We start from the raw sequence: 27,187 nt of genomic DNA on the forward strand, positions 1-27,187 counted from the left end.
AGGGGAGGTTTGGGTTGGACATCAGGAGGGAAGTTCTGCACAGTGAGGGTGAGGAGACACCGGCACAGGCTGCCCAGGGAGGTGGTGGAGGCTCCATCCCCAGAGACAATTCAAGGTCAAACTCAGTGGGGCCCTGAGCAACCTGCTCTAGTTGGAGGTGTCCCTGCTGCCTGCAGGGGGGTTGGACAAGATGCCCTTGGAGGCTCCCTTCCAACCCAATGCCTTCTATGAGTCTGTGAGCCTGGATTGGGCCAAGGCCACTTCACTCTTCTGTATTTTGTTGTCTTCATCCCCTGAGCAGCAACTGCAAACCAGTGAGCTGTTGGAGTGTCAGGGCTGATCACTTGCAAGCACCTGGAGAGTCTAAGCACCCTTGATTCCAACAGCCTCCAGGCTTTTGAAGCCCCTGGAGAATTTCAAACCTCTCACTGTGCTCTGCAGGCCCACAGTGTGCTGTGCTCAGGGGCTGGTGGTGGCTGCAGGGTGGAGGATGCTGGCACCTGGTGATCCTGAGGAGGGAAATTAACACACTGGGCGAAGGAAATGTCTGGTGAAAAGGGTTTCACCACTCCCTGGGGGAAGTGCAGGCACTCAGGGGAGGCTCAGCCTGGCAGTTGTCACTGCAATCATTAAATGGAGCAGCAGAAGTTGGCATGGACACGGCTCCGGGTCAGTGGAGCGAAGCTCCCAGCACAGCACTCAAATAATGAGCAGAGCTGGGCAATTGTCATGAAGAATCAGACTCACTGCAATGAGCCCTTCCCTCTAAAGGTTTGGGAGGGCAAAGCTGCTTCAGGAGGCCAAGGGAAAGCTGATACCAAAGCGTGAACTGGGATTGACACCACAGCCTGTGGCCGATCTGGGTTGGGATGGGCACAGTGGTCTGGGGGGCACCAGCCCGTGGGCTGCCTGAGCCTCTGCCCAGAGTGATCTGGGCTGGCAGCAAGAGAGCCAGGAGGCTCCTGGAGCAAACTGCAAACAGGCAGAGGGCCCAAATATTAATGCCAGAAAGTAGAATCATAGACTCATGGATCACAGCGAGGTAGGGGTTGGAAGGGACCTCTGGGGATGAGTGAGCCCAAACCCCCCTGCCAGAGCAGCACCACCCAGGGCAGGTCACACAGGAACACATCCAGATGGGGCTTGGAAGTCTCCAGAGAAGGAGACTCCACAGCCTCTCTGGGCAGCCTGCTGCAGGGCTGCAGCACCCTCAAACCAAAGAGGTTTTTCGTCATGGTGAGGTGGAACTTCCTGGGTTCCAGTTTGTGTCCACTGCTCCTCATCCTATCACAGCCCCACTGCACACAGCCTGGCCCCTGCTTCTTGCCACCCACCCCTCAGATATTGAAGGAGAGTAATAAGATCTCCTCTCAGCCTTCTCTTCAGGCTAAGCAACCCCAGCTCCCTCAGCCTCTCCTCACAGGGCTGTGCTCCAGACCCCTCCCCAGCTTTGTTGCCCTTCCCTGGACACCTTCCAGCATCTCAACATCTTTCCTATCCTGAGGAGCCCAGAATTGGACACAGGACTCAAGATTTGGCCTAACCAGTCCTGTGTATAGGGAGAGAATGACCTCCCTGCTCCTGCTGGCCACACTGTTCCTGATGCAGGCCAGGATGCCACCTGGGCACCCTGCTGGCTCATGTTCAGCCTACAGTCAACCACTATCCCCAGGTCCCTTTCTGCCTGGCTGCTCTCCAACCACTCTGCCCCCAGCCTGTAGCCCTGCCTGGGGTTGTTGTGGCCAATGTGCAGAACCTGGCTGGTCACACTGGCCCTTGGGTGTGTGCTGCTGCCTGGTGGTGCTCCTCTCCAGGAGGAGGAGGAGGATTTAAGTTCAATCTCTGCAAGTCCCAACTCCAAAGCCAGGCTGCTGCTTTTCCCCCTGGTGGCAAAGCCCAGCTGGAGGTGCTGGTGGGAGGCAGGCAGAAAGCAGCAGGTTTTTGGAGAAACCAGAGGCCAGGTTACCTTTCTTTCCTTTTTTTTTTCCCCTCAAATTGAATAAACAGCAGCTGCAATCTGTTAGTCCTTTGTGAAGAGCCAGGCAGATCTGTGTGAGGGAATAAAGGCCCGTTGAAGTGCTCTTGTTCTCTGCTCAAGAGCCACCACCACTTCAGAAGCACTTGATAGCACTTTGCTTCCCCAGCTCATAAGCAGGGGCAAAGCCCAGTGCAGAGCAAATCAGCTGAGCCTGCTCCTAACAACCAAGCACGGAGGTAAACCTGGGCTGCAGAGCTCCAGGGCCATGAGGATGAGCAGAGGGCTGGAGCTCCTCACCTGTGAGGACAGACTGAGGGAGTTGGGGTTGTGCAGTCTGGAGAAGAGACCAAGGAGACCTAATTGTGGCCTTCAAGGTCCTGCAGCTGGCTCAGGGCAATCCCAGGCACTGCTATAGGCTGGGCAGGGACTGGATGGAGAGCAGCCCTGAAGGAAAGGACTTGGGGGTGCTGGGGGAGGAGAAGCTGAGCAGGAGCCAGCAGTGAGCACTTGCAGCCCAGAGAGCCAAGCAGAGCCTGGGCTGCAGCAAGAGAAGTGTGGCCAGCAGGGCCAGGGAGGGGATTCTGCCCCTCTGCTCCACTCTGCTGAGACCACAGCTGCAGCTCTGGGGCCAGTTCTGGAGCCTCTGTGCCAGGAAGGTTCTGGAGGTGCTGGAAGGCGTCCAGAGAAGGGCCAGGAGGATGAGCAGAGGGCTGGAGCTGCTCTGCTGTGAGGACAGACTGAGAGAGTTGGGGCTGTGCAGGCTGGAGAAGAGAAAGCTCTGAGGAGACCTAATTGTGGCCTTCCAGGGTCTGCAGGGGGCTCCAAGAAAGCTGGGGAGGGACTTTTGAGGGTGTCAGGGAGTGATAGGACTGGGGGGCATGGAACAAAAATAGAAGTGGGTAGATTCAGATTGGATGTTAGGAAGAAGTTGTTCCCCATGAGGGTGGTGGGAGCCTGGCACAGGTTGCCCAGGGAGGTGGTGGAAGCCTCCTGCCTGGAGGTGTTTGCAGCCAGGCTGGATGTGGCTGTGAGCAACCTGCTGCAGTGTGAGGTGTCCCTGCCCATGGCAGGGGGGTTGGGACTGGCTGAGCCTTGAGGTCCCTTCCAGCTCTGTCAATTCTATGAGTCTATGAAGTGTTTCCATGCAGTGTGGTGTTGGCCATCCTCTCCTCCCTGTGGACATGCTGGGGACAGAGCTGGGCTGTAGGATAATTCTATGATCCTAAGGCAGAGATGATCACAGCCTGAAGGTGAAGAGTCATTGAATTGTTTTGGGTTGGAAAAGGCCTCTAAGATCCTCCAGTCCAACCATCAACCCAACCCCACCATGGCCACTAAACCACATCCCCAGGAGCCATGGCCACACCTTTCTTGAACTCCTCCAGGGGTGGGGACTCCACCACCTCCCTGCACACCCATGATCTGTGGAACTTGGTCAGATGGTGAGACCTGGTGCTAAGTGTTATTTGTGCCTCCTGCTCATTCACACACCTTGAGGGAAGTGCTGCCCACTGGCCATGGCCAGCAGTGGCCCTGGGTAGGGCAAAGTGCTGCAGGAAGCCCTGGGGATGTGCAGCATTGAGGAACAAAGTGTGCTGGAGGAGTCATAGATTCATACAATGGTTTGGGTTGGAAGGGAGCTTAAAGATCATCCAGTTCCAACCCCCTGCCATAGGCAGAGACACCTTCCTCTAGCCCAGGTTGCTCAAGGCCCCATCCAACCTGGCTTTGAACACTTCCAGGGAGGGGGCACCCACAGCTTCCCTGGGCAACCTGTGCCAGTATCTCCCCACCAGAAAGCTTCACAGAGGACAGATTGTGCTCTGGGAGTGTGTGGCACATCGACTAAACAGGATGGAAGTGAACCAGCAAATGCTTCCACAAGCACATCTCTGGTGTTCTCCCCAGTCCAGCCATGGCAAGGAGCCAGGGAAGTGTTCAGTGTTCCCATTGCAACCCTTGTGGGGCAGGAGCTGCTCCCGGGCTCCCACCCTGATCTCCCTCCGCTGTGGCCACTAGATGAGACACAGTGACTTTGGCTGAGACACAGTGACTTTGGCTGAGACAGCGAAGCTCCCTGCAGCTTTTCTCCCTGCAGCTTTGTGACCTGCTGAAGCGTCCCAGAGCGTGGAGATCGTGGCTGTGAGCATCACCCCAGCCCCTGACACACAGTCCCCAGTGCTGTGAGGTGGTAGAGCTTGACACGGGGCCATGAGCACCCCCAGTCTGCCCTGGTTGATGCTAGCAGACCGGTGCCAGGTGCCCACGGGGCTACTTTATAACTAAAATCCTCCTTCCTACACCAATCAGTGCCCCTGTGGCAGGCCAGGGCCCCGTACCCCAGTGTCTGTGTGGTCATTTGATGGCGCTCTGCGGGCACCTGCCGTCGTGCAGCCCTTGAGAACAACGGCCTGGCCCGGCACCGCTGCGGCCTCTCCTCCCGCTCCACGCCGGTTCCCGGGGGTGCCGTTAACCACTAGCCCTGCACAAGCCCCCCTCCTCCCCCCCACCCCTCCCCCCCGCTCCTCGGCCAGAAGACTCTCCGGGAGGTGACAGCGGCGGCTCGAGGCCCGGAGCACGCCCGGTAAGCGGCGGCTGGCGGGAGGAGGGGCGCCAGGGTAAGGCACCAACCGCCCAGCCGCCGCCCCGGCTCCGTCCCTCGCCCCCCCCCCCCTCCGGGACCCCGCCGCCGGCGCCCCCCGCCCCTTGGCCCCGCCTCCTGACCCCGCCCCGCCCCCGCCCTCGCCGCGCCGCAGCCAATGAGCGGCCGCCGCCGCATCCGGGGCTCGCGCCGCCCCGCCGCTCGCGCTCGGCCATGGCGGAGGTGAGTGCAGCCCCGAAGGGGTCGCGCCGGGCCGGGCCCCGGCTCTGCCGCCCCCGCTGCTGGGGTGGTAGCCCCAGGGGCCTCCCGAGCCTCGGCTGCCCGGGACCGCCTGCCGCCGGCGTCCCGCGGCCGCGGCGCGGATGGGCCGCCGGAGCTGGGCCCGCCGGGGCGGGGGGCACTCGGCCCGAGGGGCGGTGGGGCCCCGGGCGGTAGCGGGCCGCAGGGCGGGAGCGGCCCGGGGACGGCTGCGGGGTGAGGCGCCTGGGCGGGACGTTGCGGGCGAGCTGGGGCAGGCGGCGGGGCATAGCCGAGCCCCGGGAGCGGCACCGGCTCTGCCGTCCCGCCAGCACCGGAGGAGGCAGCAGCGGGGCCCATGGCGGAGGGCCCGCGGCCGGACCTGCGGGAGGGGGGGCCCCGGGAGGAGCGCTTAAAAGTGCTTTGAGCCGGAGAGCCCGCCAGGGCTCCGGGGTTGGGCTGGGCTGAGCGGCGCCGGGGGTCGTTGGCCGGAGCAGCGGGGCCGGGCGAACGGGAGCCCGGCGAACGGGAGCCCCCCGGGGCCTTGGTGCTGCAGGGGCCGATGGCGCCGGGGGCGGGTCGGGGGAGAGCCGGGGTCAGAGGGTGCAGAGCCGTTGGAAAGGAGCTCGCAGGGGCTGGAGGTAAAGAGACAGGGCCTGGGCAGCAGGAGAGCACCGAGGTCGGGAGCTGGCAGAGGGCTGGGGAGGGTGGCGGGAGAGGCTTGTTGGGGGGAGGGGGATGGGGGGAGGATTGCCCAGCCCGGTGGCCCTTTGTGCTCTGGGGCTGGGTGAGGACAGCCCTGTCTCCTGTCCCATCGTGGTGCCTTGGTGCATCGTGCAGAGACGCTGCTGCCGTCTCCGCCAGGCTCATGGTCGGTGATACCATCCCCTGTGGGGGCTTCCCGTGTCCTTGAAATATCCCCTCCCTGATGTAAGGGTTGTGGCACAGCCGTGCTTCATGTCCATCATGAGGTCCTTGTGGTGACCACAACGTGGCAAGAAGACAGCAGGAAGGCATCGAGGCAGCTGCCTGCTCTGTTGGTGGATCTCAGAACACCTCTTGCTGAGGCAGCCTCTGTGTGGTGCCTTCTTGGGGTGCTTCAGCATTTCAGTGAGGAAGATGCTGCCTGACCCATCCCAGAAGAGTTTGCTCTTAGCTGCCCACCTTGGTGGAGCACCAAGTGTGCTGGTTTCACCCTGGCTCATTGGTGGGATGCCATGCAGCCCTGGCAGGCAGCACCACAGGTCTCTGTCTTGGGGAGGTCCAGGAGCTGTCACTGCCTCACAGAGGAGGTTTGAACTGTGCAGTGTCTTCCCTGTGACGTGGCAAGGGCTTGCTATTGGGGTGCTGGCTTCCCTGAGCAGTGTGGGAGCTGACCCCTTGTGTCCTCTCCTCTCTCCATTGTTTGCTCTTTCAGGTCCACAGGTTGCAGGACAAAGCCATTTCTGTCCCTTCCACTTCCCTCTGGCTACAGGGTCGGGGGGGGGGGCTTGTAGAAAGCAGCCCAAGCATCTCAGGTGGTATGGACAAGGCAGAGGAGCCAAGAACAATTCTCCCACTGAGGCTGAAATACATCATGGAGTAGCTCAGGAAGCCACATTAGTTACTGAAGTGGTAAAGGGAAAGCCTCTGCCTTTTCCCCCCCTCACTTTCTTGCAGAAGCACTTTCAGTCTGAAAGATTTTCCTCCAGCAGCTCTCTCAGCCTTGCTCTGGGAATGGCTGGGTCAGTGTCTAAAGCTCAGGCTCTGTGCTGTCTAATCTGTGGCTGCTGCTGCTTCTTGTTGCTCCACACCTGGAGTGCAGAGTTAAGGAGGGGATGCAGGAGTCCCCCAGAAACACAAACAAATGGTCAACCTCTCTGTAACTTTGGGGGGGAAGGGGGGAAACTGCCTGAGAAGCAGAGGGGTGGTGGTAGGAAGGCAACTGCTGGGAAGTGTGAAAAGAGATGGAAAGGGTTTGAGCTCCTTTTCTTCCCCCCACTGTGTTTAGGAGCCACTTCATGGAATGGTTTGGGTTGGGAGGGACCTCCAAAGGTCATCCAGACCAGTAAGCAGAGGCCTCCTCAGCTAGGTCAGGCTGCCCAGAGCCCTGTTGAGCCTCACCTTGAATATCTCCAGGGATGGTGCCCTCAACCACCTCCCTGGGCAGCCTGTCCCACTGCCCCCGTGGCAGTGCATCACACTCTCCAGGCAGATGGAGTTCCCCACTGTGAGCTTTCATGGTGACCAGAGCTGTCACCAGCAGCAGGAGCACCTGCACCTCCTCCAGGAGCCTGGGTCTGGTGGCACTTGGTAGTGCCTCAGGTGCCTTTGGGTGGTGTTCTCTGCTCCCTCTGTGATGTTTGAAGTGTCAGGCTGCAGCCACCTCACCTCCCAACGATGTCACCCCTCATCCTGTGGCCCTGGCCAGCAGTGGGAGCAGGAATCTTCTCTCTGCCATTCCCAGAGCTGCCTTTCTCCCCTGCCCCTTGGGCTCTCCTTTGGGTGGACTTCTGGCTTTGTAAATGATCTGAGGGATGAGTGAAGGTGTGGATTGGCTTTGTCTCTCAGGTGCTGCTGCTTTCCTCAGCCCAGACACCTCAGTGCTGGTTAGTGGGTGGTGACTCCAGCCCACAGCAGGTCCCTCTTGCCCTGGTGCTGGATTATTGCTTGGGGGACATCAATTCAGGGTTGGTTGCTGAGTTGCCACCCTGTCCTGCTGGCTGTTAGTCTTCCTTGCAGCACCTGATCATTAAAAGGAGGCCTCCTCACTCCTGAAGTATTCTTGACATCCCTTCAAGCCAGCCCATCCACTCCTCTGACAGCTCCAGGCTTTGTTTTCAAAGCCTGCAGCTCCTTATTGATCCCCCCTGTGAAGGAGGCACGATTGATCTCCAGATCATTGCCTTGGGTTGAAGAGTTCTGCAGATCACTCAGGCCTAGGAGGCAGGAGTCTGGTCCACAGCCTCAGCCTTGCCATGGAACTGGGGCTGTTGGCTTGAAAGGGTTTATCCAAGAGGGTTTTGTGCTTGGTCAGGTTCCAGCAGAGCCCCACAGAGGGGCACTGACACCTTCCTGAGTGGTGAAACCATTTCTTCCTCAAAATGGAGGCTGGCCAAAGCCTTGCCATCCCCTTCTCCTTTCTTTATCCCATAAACTCCTCCTCCCTTTTCAGTGCTCACACTCTCCAGGCCCTGTCTGCAGGCAGAGTGGTCTCCAGTGGGCTTCTCTTGCTGCTGCTGCTCCCACCCTTGGGGGTGGTGCATTGGCTCAGTCTGTGCTCTGCTTGGCCCAGAGGCATCCTCTTGTCCCTGGTGGAGGAAGGAGCAGGAATTTCCAGGGCTGCTTCACAGATCCTTTTCCCTCCCTCTTTCAGCCTTCCTTTCCTGTGGCAGTGTCTGCTAGAGGAGTAATTATGCCTAGGAAACAGCTGCCTCTGGTCCTTGTGGGGTTTGCCACCTGTGAGGGCACACCTGAGGGCACTGATTTGGAAGCCAGACTCTGGGGGGGGGGGGGGCTTGTTTTTGGGTGCCTGCTTGGTGCTGGGCTTCAGGGGTGAGTTCTGCTGTGAAGCTGGACTGTGCTTTCTTTCAGGAAGTTCAAGAGCCTCTTAGTGGAGCACTGTAGGTGGCCCAGCTCCCACTGACTCAGTGAGGAGCAATGGTGCAAGGGCTGAGCTTGGTAATGGCTGAGGATCATCTAAGGATGTCACTGGTGGCTGGGGGACTGACCCTGTGGTTTCCTTCTGCAGTTGGATGCTCTCAGCCCCCCAGAGGCATCAGTTAATTACCTGCTTGCTCCCTGCCCAGGCTGAACTTGATGAGCAGCATTTCCATGCACAGCAGCTCCAGGAGCAGCAGATGTTCTGGGTTGCTTTCCAGGCCTCAGCTCCTGCTGCTGCTGCTGAACTTCTGACCCGGCTCTGAGTGCCCCAATGCAGGTGCCTGTTCCTGGTGTCTTACCTCTCCCACCTCACCTGTGCCACTCACAGTCCTGCCCAGGCTCCTTCACTGCCTGCTGAGCTCTGGATTTCTTTGCTTAGCCCTCTGATCCCTCTGGATGTGGTGAGGCTCTGGGGAGAGGCCTCTGGAGGCAGGGATCAGCTCCCGGGGTGTGTGCAGAGGAATGGCTTAGGGTCAGTGGCCTCCTCAAGTGCCAGCCCTGAAGTTCTGAGGTCTGAAACTGGTCAGAGGATAAAATGATGAGTGGAGTGCTGAAGGTAACAGAGGTGAAGTGGAAACACCAGCCTGTGCAGGGAGAGGCTGAGGGGAAAGTGGTGGATCTGGAGGGAGCTGTTGGTACACCTGAGCAGAGCTCTCTTTGCCCAGCAGTTCCTAACGCTGCCCTGGGTGGGTTTCCTTAACTTTTGGCTTTGGAAATGTAAGTTGATTGCAGTTGCTGGTGGGGTTGAGAGGCTGGAGGTGTGTCAGGCTTTTGAGGGGAGCTTTCCCAGCCCTGTGTTTCTCTTTCCCTCCAGGCCTCGGTCGGCCGACAGAGTCCGAGGGTGGTGCCGTACCCAGCCCGCAGCCTATGTCCTGGAGAGCCTGGCCTTCAGAGTGCAGCAGGTAGCCCCAGCCCCTCTGTCTGTCTGTCTGTCTGCCTGCAGAGCTGATTTCCAGAGGAAACCAGGCTCCTGTGATCAGCCTGCCTCTTCCCTTCTCCTCCCAGCATCTCCTGAACCTCTTGGTTCATTCCCACACGGTCCAGCACAGGAGGAGAGTCTCAGAGATAGTGAAGCTCCTGCAAGTGTCCACTTCATAGAACCTTTGAATTGTTGGGGTTGGAAAAGCTCTCTTAAGATCCTTGAATCCAACTGTCAAGCTAAGACCACCATGGCCATTAAGCCATGCCCCCAAGTGCCATGTGCACCCCTCCAGAGATGGTGACTCCACCACCTCCCTGGGCAGCCTGTTCCAGTGCCCCTCCCTGCAATCAGGGGCAATTACCCAAAGTGCCTGGAGGGAAGGAAGAGCTGCAGCCTGTGTTCAGATGTTCTGGCACTAGTGAATGCTCTCAGGAGAGCCACAGAAATGTTCAGGGACCCCTCAAGCTCAGCTTGCAGTCACCTGTGGGGCTCAAATGTGATGAGAACCAGGCTCTGCCGATCAGCTCTCCCAAAGCGACTTCTTCGGTGGTGTTCCCCGGCCCCTGTCGCTCCTTCCTACCTTACCTCTGCCTCCTCCTGGCTGCAGGGAGTTATCCCAAGCTTTGTGGCATCTAAGATTTGGGCCAGGGTGGTGCTTAGGCTGCCAACTCCCTCTGCTCCCTGCAGTTGTGTCAATGGGCTCAGCTGATCATCGACTGAACCTCGCCGAGATCCTCTCCCAGAACTATGGCGTGCGGGAAGAGAGGGAAGAGGAGGAGGATGCTCAGGAGAAGCAGAAGTCTTTAGAAGAGCTGGAGAAGAGTTTCAGTGCTTCTCAGGTAAAGGCAACAAGGGGAGGGGAAGGGAAATGACCTCCTGGTTTGGGGGTTTTGGTTTGTTTGCTGTTTCTAGTGCTGGTACCAAAGGCTTTTGTGAGAGACTCTCTTTGGGTCGACCTAGCAACGAGTCTTAGGTTTGTGCTTGGATAGGGAGGAGCAGGTCTGGCAGTGGGTGAGAGGAGTAAAGGTTGCAGTCTTCCTCTGCCAAGGTGGTCTTGGCTTCCCCTTGCTGAGGAGCCATCAACTGAGCTCATTGCTTGCCTCACAGTGGAGGAGCCACAGAGATGAGATGGTGGCAGCCACCCGCGGGGGGGCCCACGGAGACCTCAGGCACAGAGTGTGGCCTTGCTGGCAGAGGCTGGCCCCTCAGGTCAGGCACAAGACTCAGGATTTCCTCCTTCCCTTCCTCTCTGTAAATACAGTTGTGCTGCCTGGCATCTCTTCACCAGTGGCAAAATAAACAGATTCCAAAATGTCCTTGGCTCTGCTGCCCTGTGCTGAAAGCTCCTGGCCCCTCACCCCTGGGAAGCACAGGCTGGCTGGGGGGTGCTGGATGGTGCTGATGCTCCTTCAGTTTACTCAGCAGCATCCAAGACACATCAGAGCCTCCAGAAGAGCAGAGCTGCCTTGGCTGCCTCTGCCCTGGCTCTGTGTCTGCTGCAGCTGCTGCTGTGCTCGGTGGTTGTTCCACTCCTGATGAAGCTTTGTCCTCCTCTTGCTCAGAGCAGTGAAATGCCATTTGAGGAGCTGCTTGCACTGTATGGCTATGAGGCCTCTGACCCCATCTCAGAGCAGGACAGTGAGAGCAATGATATTACTCCAAATCTTCCTGATATGACTCTGGATAAGGTAAGAGCAGCTCTGGGGGCCTGGGGGTGTCCTCTCAGCCTGAGCTGGGGGCTTGCTGGGCTGCCTGCAGTTTGGGGGTGTCTGGTAGCTCTCTTAGAATCAACCAGGTTGGAGAGGACCTCAGAGATCATCTCAAGTCCAACCTAATACCTGACAACTAAACCATGGCTCCAAGTGCCACATCCAAGGCTCCTTTGAACACCTCCAGGGACCCTCTTCAGGTGGGGTTTGACTAGTGCCAGGGAGAGAAAGGGATGCCTGCTCCTGGCATCCCAGTGAGGGAGCACCAGGTGCAAGGAATGTTTAGAGGAGACTGGAGAAAGAGATTGGAGCAGTAGGTTTAGGACAAACTTCTCCACAGTGAGGGTGAAGTGAAATGCTGGCAAAGGTTACCCAGAGGTGTGGTGAGGGCCCCATCCCTGAAGATGTTCAAGGTCAGACTTGATGGGGAGAGCCTGAGCAACCTGATGTGGTTGGAGATGTCCCTGATGGCTGCAAGGAGGTTGGACAGGATGCCCCCTGGAGGGTCCCTTCCAGCCCGAGGCGTTCTGTGAGCCCCTGAAAGGATCACTGGTCTCAAAAGAGAACTCTCCCTGGACCCTGGGTTGCAAAGTCACTGCATGTAGCTGTGGATCTGTGGAGAATCAGGGAAGGTTTGGCTCTCCCTGGGGGAAGCTGCTCTGGCTGAAGTCTGGAGGAAGCTTTTCCTCATCCCTTCCAGGACCTTGGAGGTATTTGCTGCGAGTGGAGCGCTCAAGAAAGAGAGCCACTTGCTTGGCCTCTCTCTGGCTTCCAGAGGGAGCCACTCTGGACACTTCCAGAAGTGCATCTAGGGAATAAAATCTGGGGGAGGTGGGAGAGAGAGGGAAGGGGAGAGAGAGAGAGGGAGGGAGGGAGGGGGAGAATCTCTTGGGCCAAGCTGCGGGAGGGTGAGGAGCGTGGAGGGCGACCACGCTTGGCCAGAAACCCTTTGCTCTAGGCCTCACCCCACCTCCTTTCTGCTTCTCTTTAGATTTTAAACCACTTTTTTTCCCACTTTCTTGTTGTTGTTAAAAGGAACAAATAGCGAAGGATTTGCTTTCAGGGGAAGAAGAGGAGGAGACCCAGTCCTCAGCTGACGATCTGACTCCGTCCGTCACCTCCCACGACGCCTCCGACCTCTTCCCCAACCAGCATGGCTGTATGTGTCCCCTGCTTCCTGCCTGCTTCCTTCTGGCCAGCAAGCCCCTGGCCAAGCTGTCAGCCCCTGGCTTGCACAGCAGCACTCTAGGCTGGGTTAGGAACTGGCTGGAGGGCCGAGCCCAGGGAGTGGTGGTGAATGGTGCCGCAGGCAGCTGGCAGCCGGGCGCCGGTGGTGTCCCCCAGGGATCAGTGCTGGGCCCCAGCCTGATCAATATCTTTACTGATGATCTGGATGAGGGCATTGAGCCCATCATCAGTGAGTTTCCAAATGACACCAAGCTGGGGGCAGGAGTTGATCTGTTAGAGGGTAGGAGAGCTCTGCAGAGGGACCTCAACAGGCTGGGCAGATGGGCAGAGGCCAAGGGCAGGAGATTGAACACAGCCAAGTGCCAGGGGCTGCACTTTGGCCACAGCAACCCCAGGCAGGGCTACAGGCTGGGGGCAGAGTGGCTGAGAGCAGCCAGGCAGAAAGGGACCTGGGGGCAGTGGTTGACTGTAAGCTGAATATGAGCCAGCAGTGTGCCCAGGTGGCCAAGAAGGCCAAGGGCATCCTGGCCTGCAGCAGGAGCAGTGTGGCCAGCAGGAGCAGGGAGCTCATCCTGCCCTGTGCTCAGCACTGCTGAGGCCACAGCTTGAGTCCTGTGTCCAGTTCTGGGCTCCTCAGGTCAGGAAAGATGTTGAGCTGCTGGAAGGTGTCCAGAGAAGGGCAGCAAAGCTGGGGAGGGGTCTGGAGCACAGGGCTGGGAGGAGAGGCTGAGGGAGCTGGGGTTGCTTAGCCTGGAGCAGAGGAGGCTCAGGGGAGGCCTCATTGCTCTCTCCAACTCCCTGAAGGGAGGCTGTAGCGAGGTGGGGGTTGGTCTCTTCTGCCAGGCACCCAGCACCAGAACAAGAGGACACAGTCTCAAGCTGTGCCAGGGGAGGTTCAGGCTGGATGGTAGGAAGAAATCCTTTGTAGTGGGTGATTGGCCCTTGGAATGTGCTGCCCAGGGAGAGAGAGAGAGGGGCACCAACACTTCCTAACTACAGATCTTTGCCTTTCCCCACAAAGCAAACAACTTCCTTGCTGATGAAGACAAAGAGCCCTGCTCATCTCCATGTGCTTCCTCCATGGCTGAGGATTCAGAGGAGGATTCCATCCCCTCCAACGACTGTAAGAAGGTAAAGGACCTGGGGGTGCTGGGGGAGAGAACCAGGAGAGTGCAGCTGAGGCTGAGGAGGGCACAACCCCAAAGCCCTTTGGTATTTCCCCCTCTAGAAAGCTGTCTGCTTGTGATTGATTTCCTCTTCTTTAGCTCAGCACCTTGTGTTCTGGGGGAGGTGTGGGTTACAGGAGGGCTGTTTTAAACCCCAGCTTGAAAGGTGCATCTGAAGTGATCTCCTGCTTCAGACCTGCCCAATGCTGCTGTGCCTTGGCAAATCCAACCTGCAGCCCTGTAAGAGGTGAAATGCTGTGCAGTATTCCCAGCAGGATTTAGTGGGGCTGGGGGCTGGGGTGGGAGGGAGCTGCCTCAGGAAGGAGAGGAGCTGGCTTCCAGATCCATCCTGGTGGTGAGGCTTGCAGGGGAGAGCTGCTGCATTTCTTTTATTCTCCTGCCTTAGCTCTCTGCCATAGATCTGCAGCATTAAAACTCTGGAAATGCCTGAGGTGTCCCCAAGGGATCATCTGCTGCACAGTAAATCTTCTTAGTTGCCCTATAAAGTAGTCAGCTTCCCTAGAAGTAAATAGTGGCAGTGGGGGACTGCTGGTGATCCAGAAATGGGCCTCCTGGTGTCACAGCCCCTAAATCACAGAGTCCCTCAGTTGCCTCCACAGAGCATTTGCCATTTCAATTTCCCCTCTCCCTCTGGTGATATTTCAGGAGATCATGGTTGGACCCCAGTACCAAGCTGCTGTTCCCATCCTCCACTTAAGCAGGCATGGTGAGAAAGGTAAGGCTCCCTGCTCTCTGGGTGTCTTGTGCAGGTGTAGGGTGCTGGCCTGGCTGTTGGTGGGGCCCTGGAACCCTAATTCTGCTCCCCAAGCTCTGAGCTTGGCACCTCTCAGTGTTGGCACCAAAGTTCACAGCTAGTCCTGAGCTGGCTTCAAGCTCTCTTCTTGGAACAGGGCTGGGAATGCAGCTGCAGGAGCTCAGGGGCAGCAGGTTGGGAGGAGGGGGTCTCAGCTGTGGGCACAGGGAAGGAAGACCCTCTGCAGATACCCTGACTCATTTTCCTCTCTCCTCTTTGAGCAGCCAGAACTGCTTGCATTCAGTTCTTGGTGCTGGCTGCTTGCACTCAGTTCTTGGTGCTGGCTGCTTGCACTCAGTTCTTGGTGCTGGCTGCTTGCACTCACTTCTTGGTGCTGGCTGCTTGCACTCACTTCTTGGTGCTGGCTGCTTGCACTCACTTCTTGGTGCTGGCTGCTTGCACTCACTTCTTGGTGCTGGCTGCTTGCACTCACTTCTTGGTGCTGGCTGCTTGCACTCACTTCTTGGTGCTGGCTGCTTGCACTCACTTCTTGGTGCTGGCTGCTTGCACTCACTTCTTGGTGCTGGCTGCTTGCACTCACTTCTTGGTGCTGGCTGCTTGCACTCACTTCTTGGTGCTGGCTGCTTGCACTCACTTCTTGGTGCCGGCTGCTTGCACTCACTTCTTGGTGCTGGCTGCTTGCAGTTTGGGAGGATGTCTGCAGAGGAGGCCTTGAATCACAGAATCATAGAGGCAGAGGTGTTGGAAGGGATCTCTGAAGATCATTTGAGTTCAATTCCCCCCTGCCAAAGCAGCATCACCCAGGGCAGGTCAGACAGGAGCACATCCAGATGGGGCTTGGAAGTCTCCAGAGGAGACTCCACAACCTCTCCAGGGCTCCAGCACCATCACACCAATGAAGTTTGGTGTTGAGGTGGAACCTCCTGGCTTCTAATCTGTGTCCCCTGCCCCTTGTCCTGTCACTGAGTGCCCCTGAACAGAGCCTGGCCCCTTCCTGACCCCCACCCTGCAGGTATTTATGGGCAGTAACAGGATCTCCTCTCAGCCTTCTCTTCTCCAGCCTAAACAGCCCCAAGTCTCTCATCCTTTTCTCATCACACAGATGCTCCACTCCCTTCATCATCCTCATAGCCTCCACAGGACTCTTCCCCAGCAGATCCTTGTCCCTCTTGACCTCAGGAGCCCAGAACTGGCCTCAATCCTCCAGCTGTGGTCTCACCAGGGCAGAGCAGAGAAAGAAGGCAGAGCAGAGAGAGTTGAGAGCAAGTTCCAGGCCCTTTCACACTTAGTGCAATACTACAGCAGCTGCCTGAGTGCCTGAAGGAGAGAGCTGCCCCAAAGCCTCCTCAGAAGCCATCTCCTTCCTCCTTTGGTTTGGTTTTTCCTCCATCCTGGCTGACTCTGAGTGAATTCAAGGAGCCCAAAGTTCTCAGCTCTGCAGCTACTATTTCAGGTTTACCCAGCAGACTCCTCAGAGCTTTCCACTGCTGCCTGCTCTCAGCCTTCCCTTTGAAGGCCACAGATTTGGTGCAGCACCTTTTCCATACCCTGGATGCTTGCCTCCAGGGTGGAATGAAGTGAAGCTGACAGCAGGTCCCTCTTGGGATGTGTGGGGGGGGGTGTCTGTTAGACCCTCTCTGTAGTGCCCTTGGCCTGATCTGAGTGATTCTGCAGGGCAGGAGAGTTGGGTCCTCTGCCTGTGGAAAGGAGTTAGGCACAGAGGGTGCTGATGTTCTTATCTGAGCAGGAAAGCTGCAGCATTCCTGGGTGCCTTTTTATCTCCTTGCTTTGCCTCTGTGCTGTTGGTTTACTGAAACATCTCTGCCCTGCCCTGTGTCCTCAGCACTGAGAGCCTTGAAAGCTGGAAGGGGGGGGTGTGGGAATCACTCTGTCTGCTCCTGCTCTTCTCTGTGGGTGGAGCAGCTCCTGGAGGAGCTGTCACAGGGGAGGGACAGCCTTGGTGCTGCTTGGGTTTGTGTCTGGGACCAGGGTTGTAGCTCAAAGCTGCCTTCACCTCCCACTCCTTTTGTTTTACTGTGGGCTGGCAAAGACACCTCAGAACCGAGGGGGGAGGTTAACTGCCAGGATCAAAGCAACAGCCTTGGAGAATGTGGTGGCCAAAGCCTTGTCAGTCAGCCCTTCTGGAGAGAAAGGAAGCAAGCTGAGCTTGTGCTTAGGCCTCTAAAAGAGGTGCAGAGGGGTTGTCTGCCTCCAGATGCAGGAGGGGAGGTGCAGGGGGGGAGGTGCAGGAGGGGAGATGCAGGAGGGGAGATGCAGCACCTTCAGAGAGCAGGGAATTCTTTGGGCTGGAGATCATCCGGTCCAACCAGCCACCCAACCCCACCATGGCCATCCAGAAACGTCCCCAGGTGCCCTGTCCATGTGTTTCTGGACCACCTCCAGGGATGGAGACTCCACCACATCCCTGGGAAGCCTGCTCCAAGCCCTGACTGCTCAGGCGGTTGTCTGGAGGGGACCCAGCAGCGGATCTCCTCCTGCCTGTCTCTCCCGTGCAGACTCTGTCCCCAAAGGGGCAGAATTCTCTGCTGAGCTGATTTCAAGTGCTTTTGTTTGTTCCTTTGTCTGCTAGTCTATGAGAATGAAGATCAGCTGCTTTGGGACCCAAACATCCTCCCTGAGAGGGAGGTGGAAGAGTTCCTGTACCGCGCGGTGAAGCGGCGCTGGGATGAGCTCTCCAGCAGCAGCCTGCCGGAGGGGGAGGTGGTGAAGGACAATGAGCAGGTACGGGGAGGGGGCTTCCCCTGCACCCACAGCTGGTGCTGGTGCAACAGGGCAGTGTTTCCTGCAGAGATCCCCAGTGAGAGGCTCAGCTGAAAGAGAATGAGACCTCACTCCAGTGGTGGTCGTCTTCCCCGTGGTGGGGAAGCGAGGGAGTGCTCCTCAGCTGCAGCCTCAGGAGGCTGGAAAGGGCAAGAGGGGATCTGACCACAGGGCTGTCTGGCTTAGATCCTTGCCCTCTCCTTGCCCTCTCCTTGCCCTCTCCTTGCCCTCTCCTTGCCCTCTCCTTGCCCTCTCCTTGCCCTCTCCTTGCCCTCTCCTTGCCCTCTCCTTGCCCTCTCCTTGCCCTCTCCTTGCCCTCTCCTTGCCCTCTCCTTGCCCTCTCCTTGCCCTCTCCTTGCCCTCTCCTTGCCCTCTCCTTGCCCTCTCCTTGCCCTCTCCTTGCCCTCTCCTTGCCCTCTCCTTGCCCTCTCCTTGCCCTCTCCTTGCCCTCTCCTTGCCCTCTCCTTGCCCTCTCCTTGCCCTCTCCTTGCCCTCTCCTTGCCCTCTCCTTGCCCTCTCCTTGCCCTCTCCTTGCCCTCTCCTTGCCCTCTCCTTGCCCTCTCCTTGCCCTCTCCTTGCCCTCTCCTTGCCCTCTCCTTGCCCTCTCCTTGCCCTCTCCTTGCCCTCTCCTTGCCCTCTCCCTGCCTCTGGAGGCATGATGCAGACTGGGCAAGAGGAGGATGGGGATGGCTTTGACTGTGCTCTCCCAGCATCCCAAACTCTGAGCCAGAGCTTGCAGCGAGAACCTCCTTTTGGATCTCTCCCTGGTCCTTAGTTCCTCTTGGAAGCCAGCAGGAGATGAAACTTTTGGCTGAGCCCCTTCAGAGCAGTTCAGCTTCTCCCTCAGGGGCACTCCTGCAACCTGCAGAGCTGCTGGGAGGGGAGCTCCATCTTGTCAGGCCCCCAGTGCCTTGGCCCAGCGTGCTGAGGGGTGAGGCAGGGGGTAGTGGAGAGTGGCTGCTGGGGAAGAAGGGAAGTTTTGTGAGAGAGATGTGAGGCATGAGCAGGTTGTGTTGCTCAGGTGCATGCTGTGAGTAACCTGCTTGTCCCCCAGGCTTTGTATGAGCTGGTCAAATGCAACTTCAATGCAGAAGAGGCCCTGAGGAGGTTACGATTCAACGTGAAGGTGATCAGAGGTGAGAACCAACCCTCTGCCCTCCCCTCCCCCCCCAAGCTTTGGGGGCTACACCAGACCCCAAGGCACCTGGAACTCCTTGGGTCTGGGTCCTGTACATCTCCCCATTGCTCTTCCTTTCTGCTGCAGATGAGCTTTGTGCCTGGAGTGAGGAAGAGTGCAGAAATTTTGAGCATGGCTTCAGGGTCCACGGGAAGAACTTCCACCTCATCCAAGCCAACAAGGTGAGGCCCTTTGCTCCTGTGCTCCACTCCAGGGCAGGGGAGGTGGAGGAGGCACCAAGTGTGATGCAGGAAGCTGAGGAGTGCTCAATTCCCACCCCCTAGGGCTGTTGTCTTGCCTCCTGCTTAGCAGGTGATGGGCTGTTCACTGCCCTGCTCTGCCTTATTTTCCAGGTGGGAGAAGGCACAAACACCACTGCCCTGCCTGAGTGATGGCAGTTAATTACTGAGTAGCCCTTTCTGGAGGCTCAAAAGTCCTTTCCAAACTCTCAGCCCTTGCAGTACCTCCTGTGATTGAGTGAGTTGAGCATGTGGATGTTTTGTACCAGTCCCCCTGGGGTCCTCTAGAATGAAAGGTGCCTCTGGTAGGCAGAGCTGGGCCCCAGGGGCATGAAGCTGCTGTGCTGGGAGATGGCAGAACCACAGAGTCCACTTCTGCTGCTGATTGATGGTGGGCATGGTGATTGCTGGGCCAGGGAAAAGGGACACAAGGTTGGCCTCCTCTCTCTCTGCTCCTCTCTGTTGGCCTCCTCCCTCCCTCTCTGCTCCTCTCTGTTGGCCTCCTCCCTCCCTCTCTGCTCCTCTCTGTTGGCCTCCTCTCTCCCTCTCTGCTCCTCTCTGTTGGCCTCCTCTCTCCCTCTCTGCTCCTCTCTGCTGGCCTCCTCTCTCCCTCTCTGCTCCTCTCTGCTGGCCTCCTCTCTCCCTCTCTGCTCCTCTCTGCTGGCCTCCTCTCTCCCTCTCTGCTCCTCTCTGCTGGCCTCCTCTCTCCCTCTCTGCTCCTCTCTGCTGGCCTCCTCTCTCCCTCTCTGCTCCTCTCTGCTGGCCTCCTCTCTCCCTCTCTGCTCCTCTCTGCTGGCCTCCTCTCTCCCTCTCTGCTCCTCTCTGTTGGCCTCCTCCCTCCCTCTCTGCTCCTCTCTGTTGGCCTTCTCCCTCCCTCTCTGCTCCTCTCTGCTGGCCTCCTCTCCCCCTCTCTGCTCCTCTCTGCTGGCCTCCTCTCCCCCTCTCTGCTCCTCTCTGCTGGCCTCCTCTCCCCCTCTCTGCTCCTCTCTGCTGGCCTCCTCTCCCCCTCTCTGCTCCTCTCTGCTGGCCTCCTCTCCCCCTCTCTGCTCCTCTCTGCTGGCCTCCTCTCCCCCTCTCTGCTCCTCTCTGCTGGCCTCCTCTCCCCCTCTCTGCTCCTCTCTGCCGGCTTCCTCCTCTCTCCCTCTCTGCTCCTCTCTGCCGGCCTCCTCCTCTCTCCCTCTCTGCTCCTCTCTGCCGGCCTCCTCCTCTCTCCCTCTCTGCTGGCCTCCTCTCCCCCTCTCTGCTCCTCCTGGAAGGTCCTGCACAACCCCTGCTGTGCTTGGCAGCAGCTGTGTGCTGTGGGGGACCTCTTCCCCCGGCCTCTCGGACTCCTCCGGACGCGCTGCTGCCCGGCGGCCGGGCCTGCCCCGCAGCGACCGAGCGACCGACGGCTTCCTTTCCCGTGCCGGCTGGGATGGGAGAGGCTAATCCAGGAGAGGAAAACCACAAACCCAGGGAGGATCCTTCTGAGCTTTGGCTGTGGTGTGGTTCTTGTGGCCCTCAGGTGCGGACCAGGTCGGTGGGGGAGTGCGTGGAGTACTACTACATGTGGAAGAAGTCGGAGCGCTACGACTACTTCACGCAGCAGACTCGTTTAGGAAGGAAGAAGTACGTCCTCCACCCTGGAGCCACGTGCGTGGAATATTCTCACACTAAACCTTAGTAACCCTGGGGGTCACAGGAGTCCTAGAATCACAGAATCCACCAGCTTGGAAACCACCTCAGAGGTCATCAAGTCCAGCCTGCCCCCCCCGACACCTCCTGAGCTAACTCAACCCTGGCTCCCAGGGCCACCTCTAGGCTCCTCTTGAGCACCTCCAGGGATGGGGACTCCACCACCTCCCTGGGCAGCACTTCCCAATGGCCAAGAACTCTCTCTGGGAAGAACTTCTTCCTAACATCCAGCCTAAACCTCCCCTGGCACAGCTTGAGACTGTGTCCTCTTGTTTTGGTGCCTGGGAGAAGAGCCCAACCCCCACCTGGCTCCAACCTCCTTTCAGGGAGTTGTAGAGAGCAATGAGGTCTCCCCTGAGCCTCCTCTTCTCCAGGCTAAGCAACCCCAGCTCCCTCAGCCTCTCCTCCCAGGGCTGTGCTCCAGACCCCTCCCCAGCTTTGTTGCCCTTCTCTGGACACCTTCCAGCACCTCGATGTCCTTCTGAAACTGAGGAGCCCAGAACTGGACACAGGACTCAAGGTGTGGCCTGAGCAGTGCTGAGCACAGCTGAAAATCCCTGGCCAGGAGGGGAGCAGCAGAATGCTCTGGAGGAGCAAGTGGCTGTGCCAGCTCTGTGTGGGCTGGGACAGTGCTGCAGGTCCTAACCAGTGCTGAGCACAGGGCAGGATGAGCTCCCTGCTCCTGCTGGCCACACTGCTCCTGCTGCAGGCCAGGATGCCCTTGGCCTTCTTGGCCACCTGGGCACACTGCTGGCTCACATTCAGCTTACAGTCAATCACTGCCCCCAGGTCCCTTTCTGCCTGGCTGCTCTCAGCCACTCTCCCCCCAGCCTGTAGCCCTGCCTGGGGTTGCTGTGGCCAAATTGCAGCACCTGGCACTTGGAATTGTTCAATGCCAAACCCCACCAGAACAAACCCAACAGCTCTTCTCCTCACAAGGGCTGAGCAGGGTGAGAGGAAGCTGCCTCCAGCAGTGCTGAGGGAGGCACAGGTCAGATGTGAGGTGGAGGAAAAGTTTCTTCCTGGTCCTCAGCTCTGGTGAGGCCATGCCTTGAGTACTGCCTCCAGTTCTGGGCACCTCAATCCAAGAGGGATGTGGAGGTGCTGGAGCCAGGGCAGAGGAGGGCAAGGAAGCTGGGAAGGGCCTGGAGAATAAATCTGATGAAGAGCAACTGAAGGAGCTGGGGATGGTTGGTGTGAAACAAAGGAGGCTGAGGGGAGACCTCCTGGCTGCCTACAACTACCTGAGAGGAGGTTATGGAGAGGTTGCTGCTGGTCTCTTCCCCCAGGTGATTAGCTACAGAACAAGAGGGAATGGCCTCAAGCTGCAGCAGGGCAGGGTTAGACTGGACAGCAGGAAGCATTTGGTCAGGGATTGGAACAGGCTGCCCAGGGAGGTGGTGGAGTCCCCAACCCTGGAGGTGTTTCAAGGTGGTTTGGATGTGGTGCTTGGGGATGTGGTTTAGGGGTGAGCCTTGTAGAGTAGGGTGCTGGGCTGGGCTGGGTGATCCTGAGGGCATTTTCCAACCTGAATGTTTCTGTGGTTCCTGGCAATGGGTTCTCAGGTTGCCCAGGAGGATGGAGCCCCCCCTGGAAAGGGGGTTTGGAGCCCCCCCTGGAACATTGGGTTTAAAAGCTGTGTGGATGTGGTTTAGTGGAAGAGGCTGAGCAGTAGTGGTGGTGGTGTGAGCTCTAGGGGACTGGTTGGCTTGGATGATCCCAAAGGGATCCTGCAGGAAGGCTGCAGAGGGCCTTTTCCTGCAGGCCAAGGGGGAATGGTTTGAAGCTGAGGCAGAGCAGGGTTAGACTGGAGGCAAGGAAGAAGTTCTGCAGTGTGAGGCTGGGGAGAGCCTGGCACAGGCTGCCCAGGGAGGCTGTGGCTGCCTCCTGCCTGGGGGTGTTCAAGGCCAGGTTGGAGGAGGCCTTGAGCAGCAGAGTCTGGCTGAGAGGTGTCCCTGCCCCTGGCAGGGAGGTTGGAGCAGATGATTTGTGAGGTCCTTTCCAACCTGAGCCACCCTCTGATATCTGCCAACCTTGCCAGCTCTATGATCCTGTGAGTTTTAACCTCCCTGTGACCCTTTGATCTGCAAAGGCCAGCTGGGATGAGGCCTGGAGCAGCCTGGGCTTGGGGGGAGGTGTCCCTGCCCATGGCAGGGGGGGTTGGAACCAGAGGATCTTTATGCTCCCTTCCAACCCAACCCCGTTCTGTGCCTCTAGGAAATCTCCTCTGCACCTCCTGCCCTGGGAAGCTTCTGGGGTGGGAGCTTTGTGCTGGATGTGCTCAGAGCACAGCCCCTGATAAGCATGGAGGGGTGTGGGGGGTGGGGGGAAGATAAAGCAATCCTTGGCTTGGATGTGGACTTCCTTGTGTCAGAAAACACTGACTTGTTCCAGACAAACACAGCCACAGCCACCAAGGTTAAGGTCAGGGCTCCATGGCTGAGCTTGGGAAATAGCTCAGTGAGGTTTGGGGGGAAGGAAGCTTTAATCTTTCAGTTCAAAAACAGACTAATTTCTTAGGGGGGGGGGGAAGGGGTTGGAACCTGAATTAATTCCTCTTTCCCTGCTGCCACCCTCAGAGGTAAACTCTCTGCTCTTCAGGCTGTGCTGCTTACAGCAAAGCCTTTGTGGGGAAGATTGAAAGAGAAATGACTCTGAAAGGGGGGAGGGGGGAATGAAATATTTCACTTGGACCAACTGAAAACACTTAGGGGAAGCTGCAGGTTTTGATGGGGAGGGGGTTGTGATTCTCAGGCAAGGAAGGAAAGGAACTGAGAGCTCCAGTGGGGGTTTGGGGAGGGGGGGGGGGGAATATTTTCTCCTCACTTGGTTTTTGCTGGCACAACCATTCTGGGAATGTGGCAGCACCCTGGAGAGTGTTTGGCCTTTTTGTTTTGCTGTGGGGAGGGCTCAGGGAGCTGGGGCACACAGCTCTGGGGTTTGGGGAACCCCCAGAGCCCCTTTCTGGTTTGTCACAGGGGTGGGTTCAGCCTTGCTGAGTTAGCTGCAGAGGCTGAACTGGGGCTCTGCAGACACACAAGGGGTGGAGGCTGATTCACAGTGAGGGCTTTACAGTCCTAGGGAGACCTTAGAGCAGCCTTCCAGTACCTGAAAGGGCTCCAGGAGAGCTGGGGAGGGACTTTGGACAAGGGTTGGAAGTGACAGGGCGAGGGACAATGGCTTTGAGCTGGGAGAGGGGAGATTGAGAGTGGAGATGAGGAAGAAATTCTTGCCAGTGAGGGTGAGGAGACACTGGCACAGGTTGCCCAAGGAGGCTGTGGCTGCCTCCTCCATGGAGGTGTTGAAGGCCAGGCTGGATGAGGCCCTGAGCAAGCTGTGCTGGTGGGAGGTGTCCCTGCCCACGGCAGGGGGGTTGGAACTGGCTGAGCTTGAAGGTCCCTCCTAGCCCAACCCATTCTGTGATTTGTGGATGGCTTTTAATCCTGGTTGTGTTTGCCCTGCCTGTGCCTCTCTGCCTGGCAGGGGGTGGCAGTGGCTGTCTGTCTTTCCCCACAGGGACTACACTGACAACGACCTGGACGGGGGTGAGGTGGAGACCACCGCTCGGTCTCGGAGCTCCCCACCAATTCCCTCTGCCACTGGCTGCCTGGATTCCCACTTTGGGCAGGATCAGATAGCAATAGAGAGCACAGGTAACTCCCCCCTCCTCTTCTGGCACCCCTGGGCACAGCTCCTCTCCCTCTCCTGGTGACACAAACCCTCCTCTGCCTGTCCCCTGTTACCCAGCTGTTGCTCTTCTCCCTGCACCTCCCCACTGAGCTCCCTTTGTGCTGTGTCACACACCAGCCCTGGGTGGGTTTTGTGGTGACCAAAGGGGGCTTGGGTTCTCCACACTGACCAGCAGAGACTCAAAAAGGGTTGCTCCTCCTCTGGGCTTGGAGAGGTGGCTTAAGTCATTCCCAGAGCAGAAGGATTTGCACTGCCTCTGGGCACCTGGGTTAGCTGCTTGCAGTGCACCGACAGACAGCAGGCACAGGCAGCTCCCTGGGAGGCTGAGCTAAGGCAGCAGAGGTCAGGCTGTGGCCCTGAGCTGCTGCCAGGCAGACCTGGCTGTGAGAATGCTCCCAGGCTGCCTGAGATGAGCTCATCCCTCACTGTCCCACCCCAGCCAAGGGCTTTGTGCAGGCAGCTCCCAAGGGGGTGTTAGCTTTGGGAGGAGGGGGACAGGACTTAGGCTCTGGCTTCTCTGGGAGCTTCCCCTTGATTGCCACAGAGGCACTGCTGGCCTCCCACCTGCTGCCTGCATCTTTGCCTTCTGCTTGCTGTAATAAGGAAGCATTTGTGGCACCAAGCAGATCCTGCTGTGCTCAGGTGGGGTTCAGCTGGCTGCTGTTACCCTGTGTGTCACAGCAGACTCACTCCAGCTTCTTCCCCTCCTTGTCTCCCCACCCTCTCTTCCTCCCTCTCCTGCTGCTGTTCTGTGGGGGGGGTTGGATATGCAGAGCCCCTGAGCGTGGAGAGCACAGCCTGCAGCCTGGGCAGCATCAGTGAATCAGGGCAGGGCTATGAGTGCAGCACTCCTTCAGAGACCAACTGCTCCTTCGACCCCACGGAGGAGACCTCCTCGGCTGCCCCCTCGGCGTCCTGCCCGCGGCACGGCGCCGCCGCCGCCGCCCCCCCCGGAGCCGGGGCTCTACCCTTTGCCGCCAGCAGGAGCAGGACTGGCAGAGGAGAAGCAGGAGACGTTGCAGAGCTCCGGGGAGACGATAAGCATGGACTTCACTCTCCCTGCAGACATTAACGAGGGTTTGCCTTTAATTGCTGGCCCTGTGGATTTGGACAGAGACCCAGAGGCCCCGGCGCAAGTGTCCTTAGCGGTCACGGATTTCGGCCTCATTGGCATTGGGGATGTAAATAGCTTCCTGACTGCTCACCAGGCTTGCCCAGCACCTGTGGCTCACTCAGAGCCTTTGTCTCAGTGAGAGCCTCCAGTCACCAACTTGTCACACAGACCCAGCAAGGACTTGGACCTGCCTGGAGCGAGCCTCCCGGGACTTCCGCCGTTCCCCAGAGACAGTTTGGAGCTGTTGGTCAGGATCCGTCTTTCCATCCTCCTTATTCCAAGGCTGCAGTGGAACCAAACACCTTCCTGCTCCAGCGTGCTCTGACACCATCCCACAAAGCCTGGTGGCTGGCTGTGATGAGGGGGGGAGGTCCATCACCCCCTGGTTTGTTGACCAGGTGATGCCAGGCTGCCTCGGGCCGGGGAAGATGCCCCTGGGCCCCCGTGGGGTGGTCAGCGCTGGCAATGGAGATGCATCAGCAGTGCTCCAGAGGCTGGGGTGGAGGAGGCAGCCTTGGAGGTCCAAGAGCTGAAGGAGCACGCAGGGAGCACGGTCCCCACCCTGGCTGTGGGGTGCTTTGAGGCCACAGTGATGCTAAAGGACGATGAGGCCTCCTGGCCCCTCAGCCACAGGCAGTGTGTGCAGTACAAGCTGTGCTCCACCCTTCCCCACAGCCACCCTGCCCTCCAGAGCTGTGGGTCAGGACCAGTGCATGGCTGCTCCCCAGCCCCTCACAGCTCTGTTCTCAGCTGCAGGTGGGGTGGGATCTGGCCCAGAGTTCAGCAGCAGGCCTTGGGAAGGGGGCAGAGTGTGGTGTGGTAGCCCTGTGTGCACCTGGGGCCTTCTCCCCTTGCCCTCACTGTGCTGGGCCATGGGAGAGGTGGTCCTGGGAGTGAGAGGAGATTCTAAACCCACAGAGTGATGCTGGCCCCAGGGGGGTGGAGTTACTGGTGGGGAATGGTTTGATCCTTGAGCACTGCAGTGCTGCAGTGCAGAAGGAACCCTCTGTAGCTGCCCAGCTCGTTGAGTTTGGCAGCTGGGGCAGGAGGTCACCACACAGCTCCCAGGACAGCGTGTGCAGGACAGCAGTGCTAGAACTGAGCCCCAGGCAGGAGGACCAGAGTGGTGCTGCTCATCCTGGCCCCTTCCTGCCACGCCAGGAGCTGCTTTCTGAGCAGGGAAGTGCCAGGGGTGGCCCTGCCTGGCAGTGAGTGGCCAGCTGCTGTGCACAGCCACAGTGGCACAGCTGGAGGTGTGCTGGAGTCTGGAGCTGCTTCACTTCCCAGGTGTGCTGCAGGCCTGGGGTTTGCCACTGGCTGAGATCCACATGCTCCCATCCCTTGGGTTTTCTTTCCCCCACTCTGGGGATGCTGCCTGGGCAGGGCTCTGATGCAGATGTCCCTCCCCTCCCTCCAGCCATCTTCTGCCCTAGGGGAAGGGAGTTGAGGTTGAGGTTTTGAGCTTGTGTTGGGTCTCCAGGCTGTGAGCCTGCAGCTGGTGACTCTGGAAGGTGACTCAAGCCACCAGCCCACGTCCTCTTTCTACCAGCCTTGGGAAGTTGTGCCAGGCAGCCACACAGGGTGGCCAGGCCAGGCCTCATCTCTGCTCTCTCAGAGCATTAGCAGGCTTTGCTGCTGTCCCCAGCCAGCTCTGCTTAGGGGAGGCTGAGCTCAGGGGCACAGGAGGTCACTTTGTCACCCAGCCAAACAGGGTCCCTGGAAGTGGAAAGCAAAGACCAAGTTCCTGCTCCATAGTGGAACTGCCCAGGCTGCAATTCCCCATTTCTGGGGAAGAGAGGAAGCTCCTTGGCTGGAAGAGGAAGAGGAGGCAGGGTAAAAGGCGCAGGCAGCCCTCCCAGGGAAGGGCCAGGCCTTGGCACCTCCTCTCCAGCAGCCAAGAAACATTCTTCAGTTTTCCTGAAACCATTTCTTTTTGGTTGGTTTGGTTTCTGTTTCAGTTGCTCCTTTGGTTTGTTTCAAACCCCAACAGAAAGGAGAGGAGGAGGAAGAGGAGGAGGAGGAGGAGGAGGAGAGGCTGGGGAGGGAGGGGGGAGGCAGAAACCTCCCATATTTATGTTCTTCAGTGTTTACAGATTCACCCTGGGGCTCTTCCACCCTGAGTGTGGAGCTAGGGGGTTGTTTTTTTTCCTCCCCCCCACAGATCTTTAGGGGTGGAAAAAGGGCTGGGGCCAGGGAGAAGGGAGGAGGAGGAGGGGGGGGGGGGGAGGGGAAAACCAAATCATCTGGTGGGGGGTGGGGGAGGGGTGGAAAAATCACCCTGGGGGGGGAGGAG

General features: G+C 58.5%; 1 protein-coding gene across 1 annotated transcript; it reads left to right on the top strand.

Moving 5' to 3' along the window:
• Positions 1-4,746: 4,746 nt before the first annotated feature.
• Positions 4,747-27,106, top strand: MIER2 (MIER family member 2). The gene is given in 14 exon segments (XM_068169491.1): positions 4,747-4,802; positions 9,274-9,361; positions 10,069-10,220; positions 10,944-11,069; positions 12,126-12,249; positions 13,300-13,409; positions 14,111-14,180; positions 16,810-16,961; positions 18,055-18,136; positions 18,265-18,359; positions 19,921-20,048; positions 23,607-23,743; positions 24,554-24,717; positions 24,719-27,106. Coding segments are annotated over 14 exon segments (1,752 nt in total). The 5' UTR covers positions 4,747-4,793; the 3' UTR covers positions 25,034-27,106.
• The last annotated feature ends 81 nt before the right edge of the window (positions 27,107-27,187 follow it).

The sequence above is a fragment of the Melanerpes formicivorus genome, unplaced genomic scaffold, assembly GCF_026170545.1.
Source record: "Melanerpes formicivorus ecotype bairdi unplaced genomic scaffold, bMelFor1.0.p_v2 SCAF_187, whole genome shotgun sequence".
Lineage (NCBI taxonomy): Eukaryota > Metazoa > Chordata > Aves > Piciformes > Picidae > Melanerpes > Melanerpes formicivorus.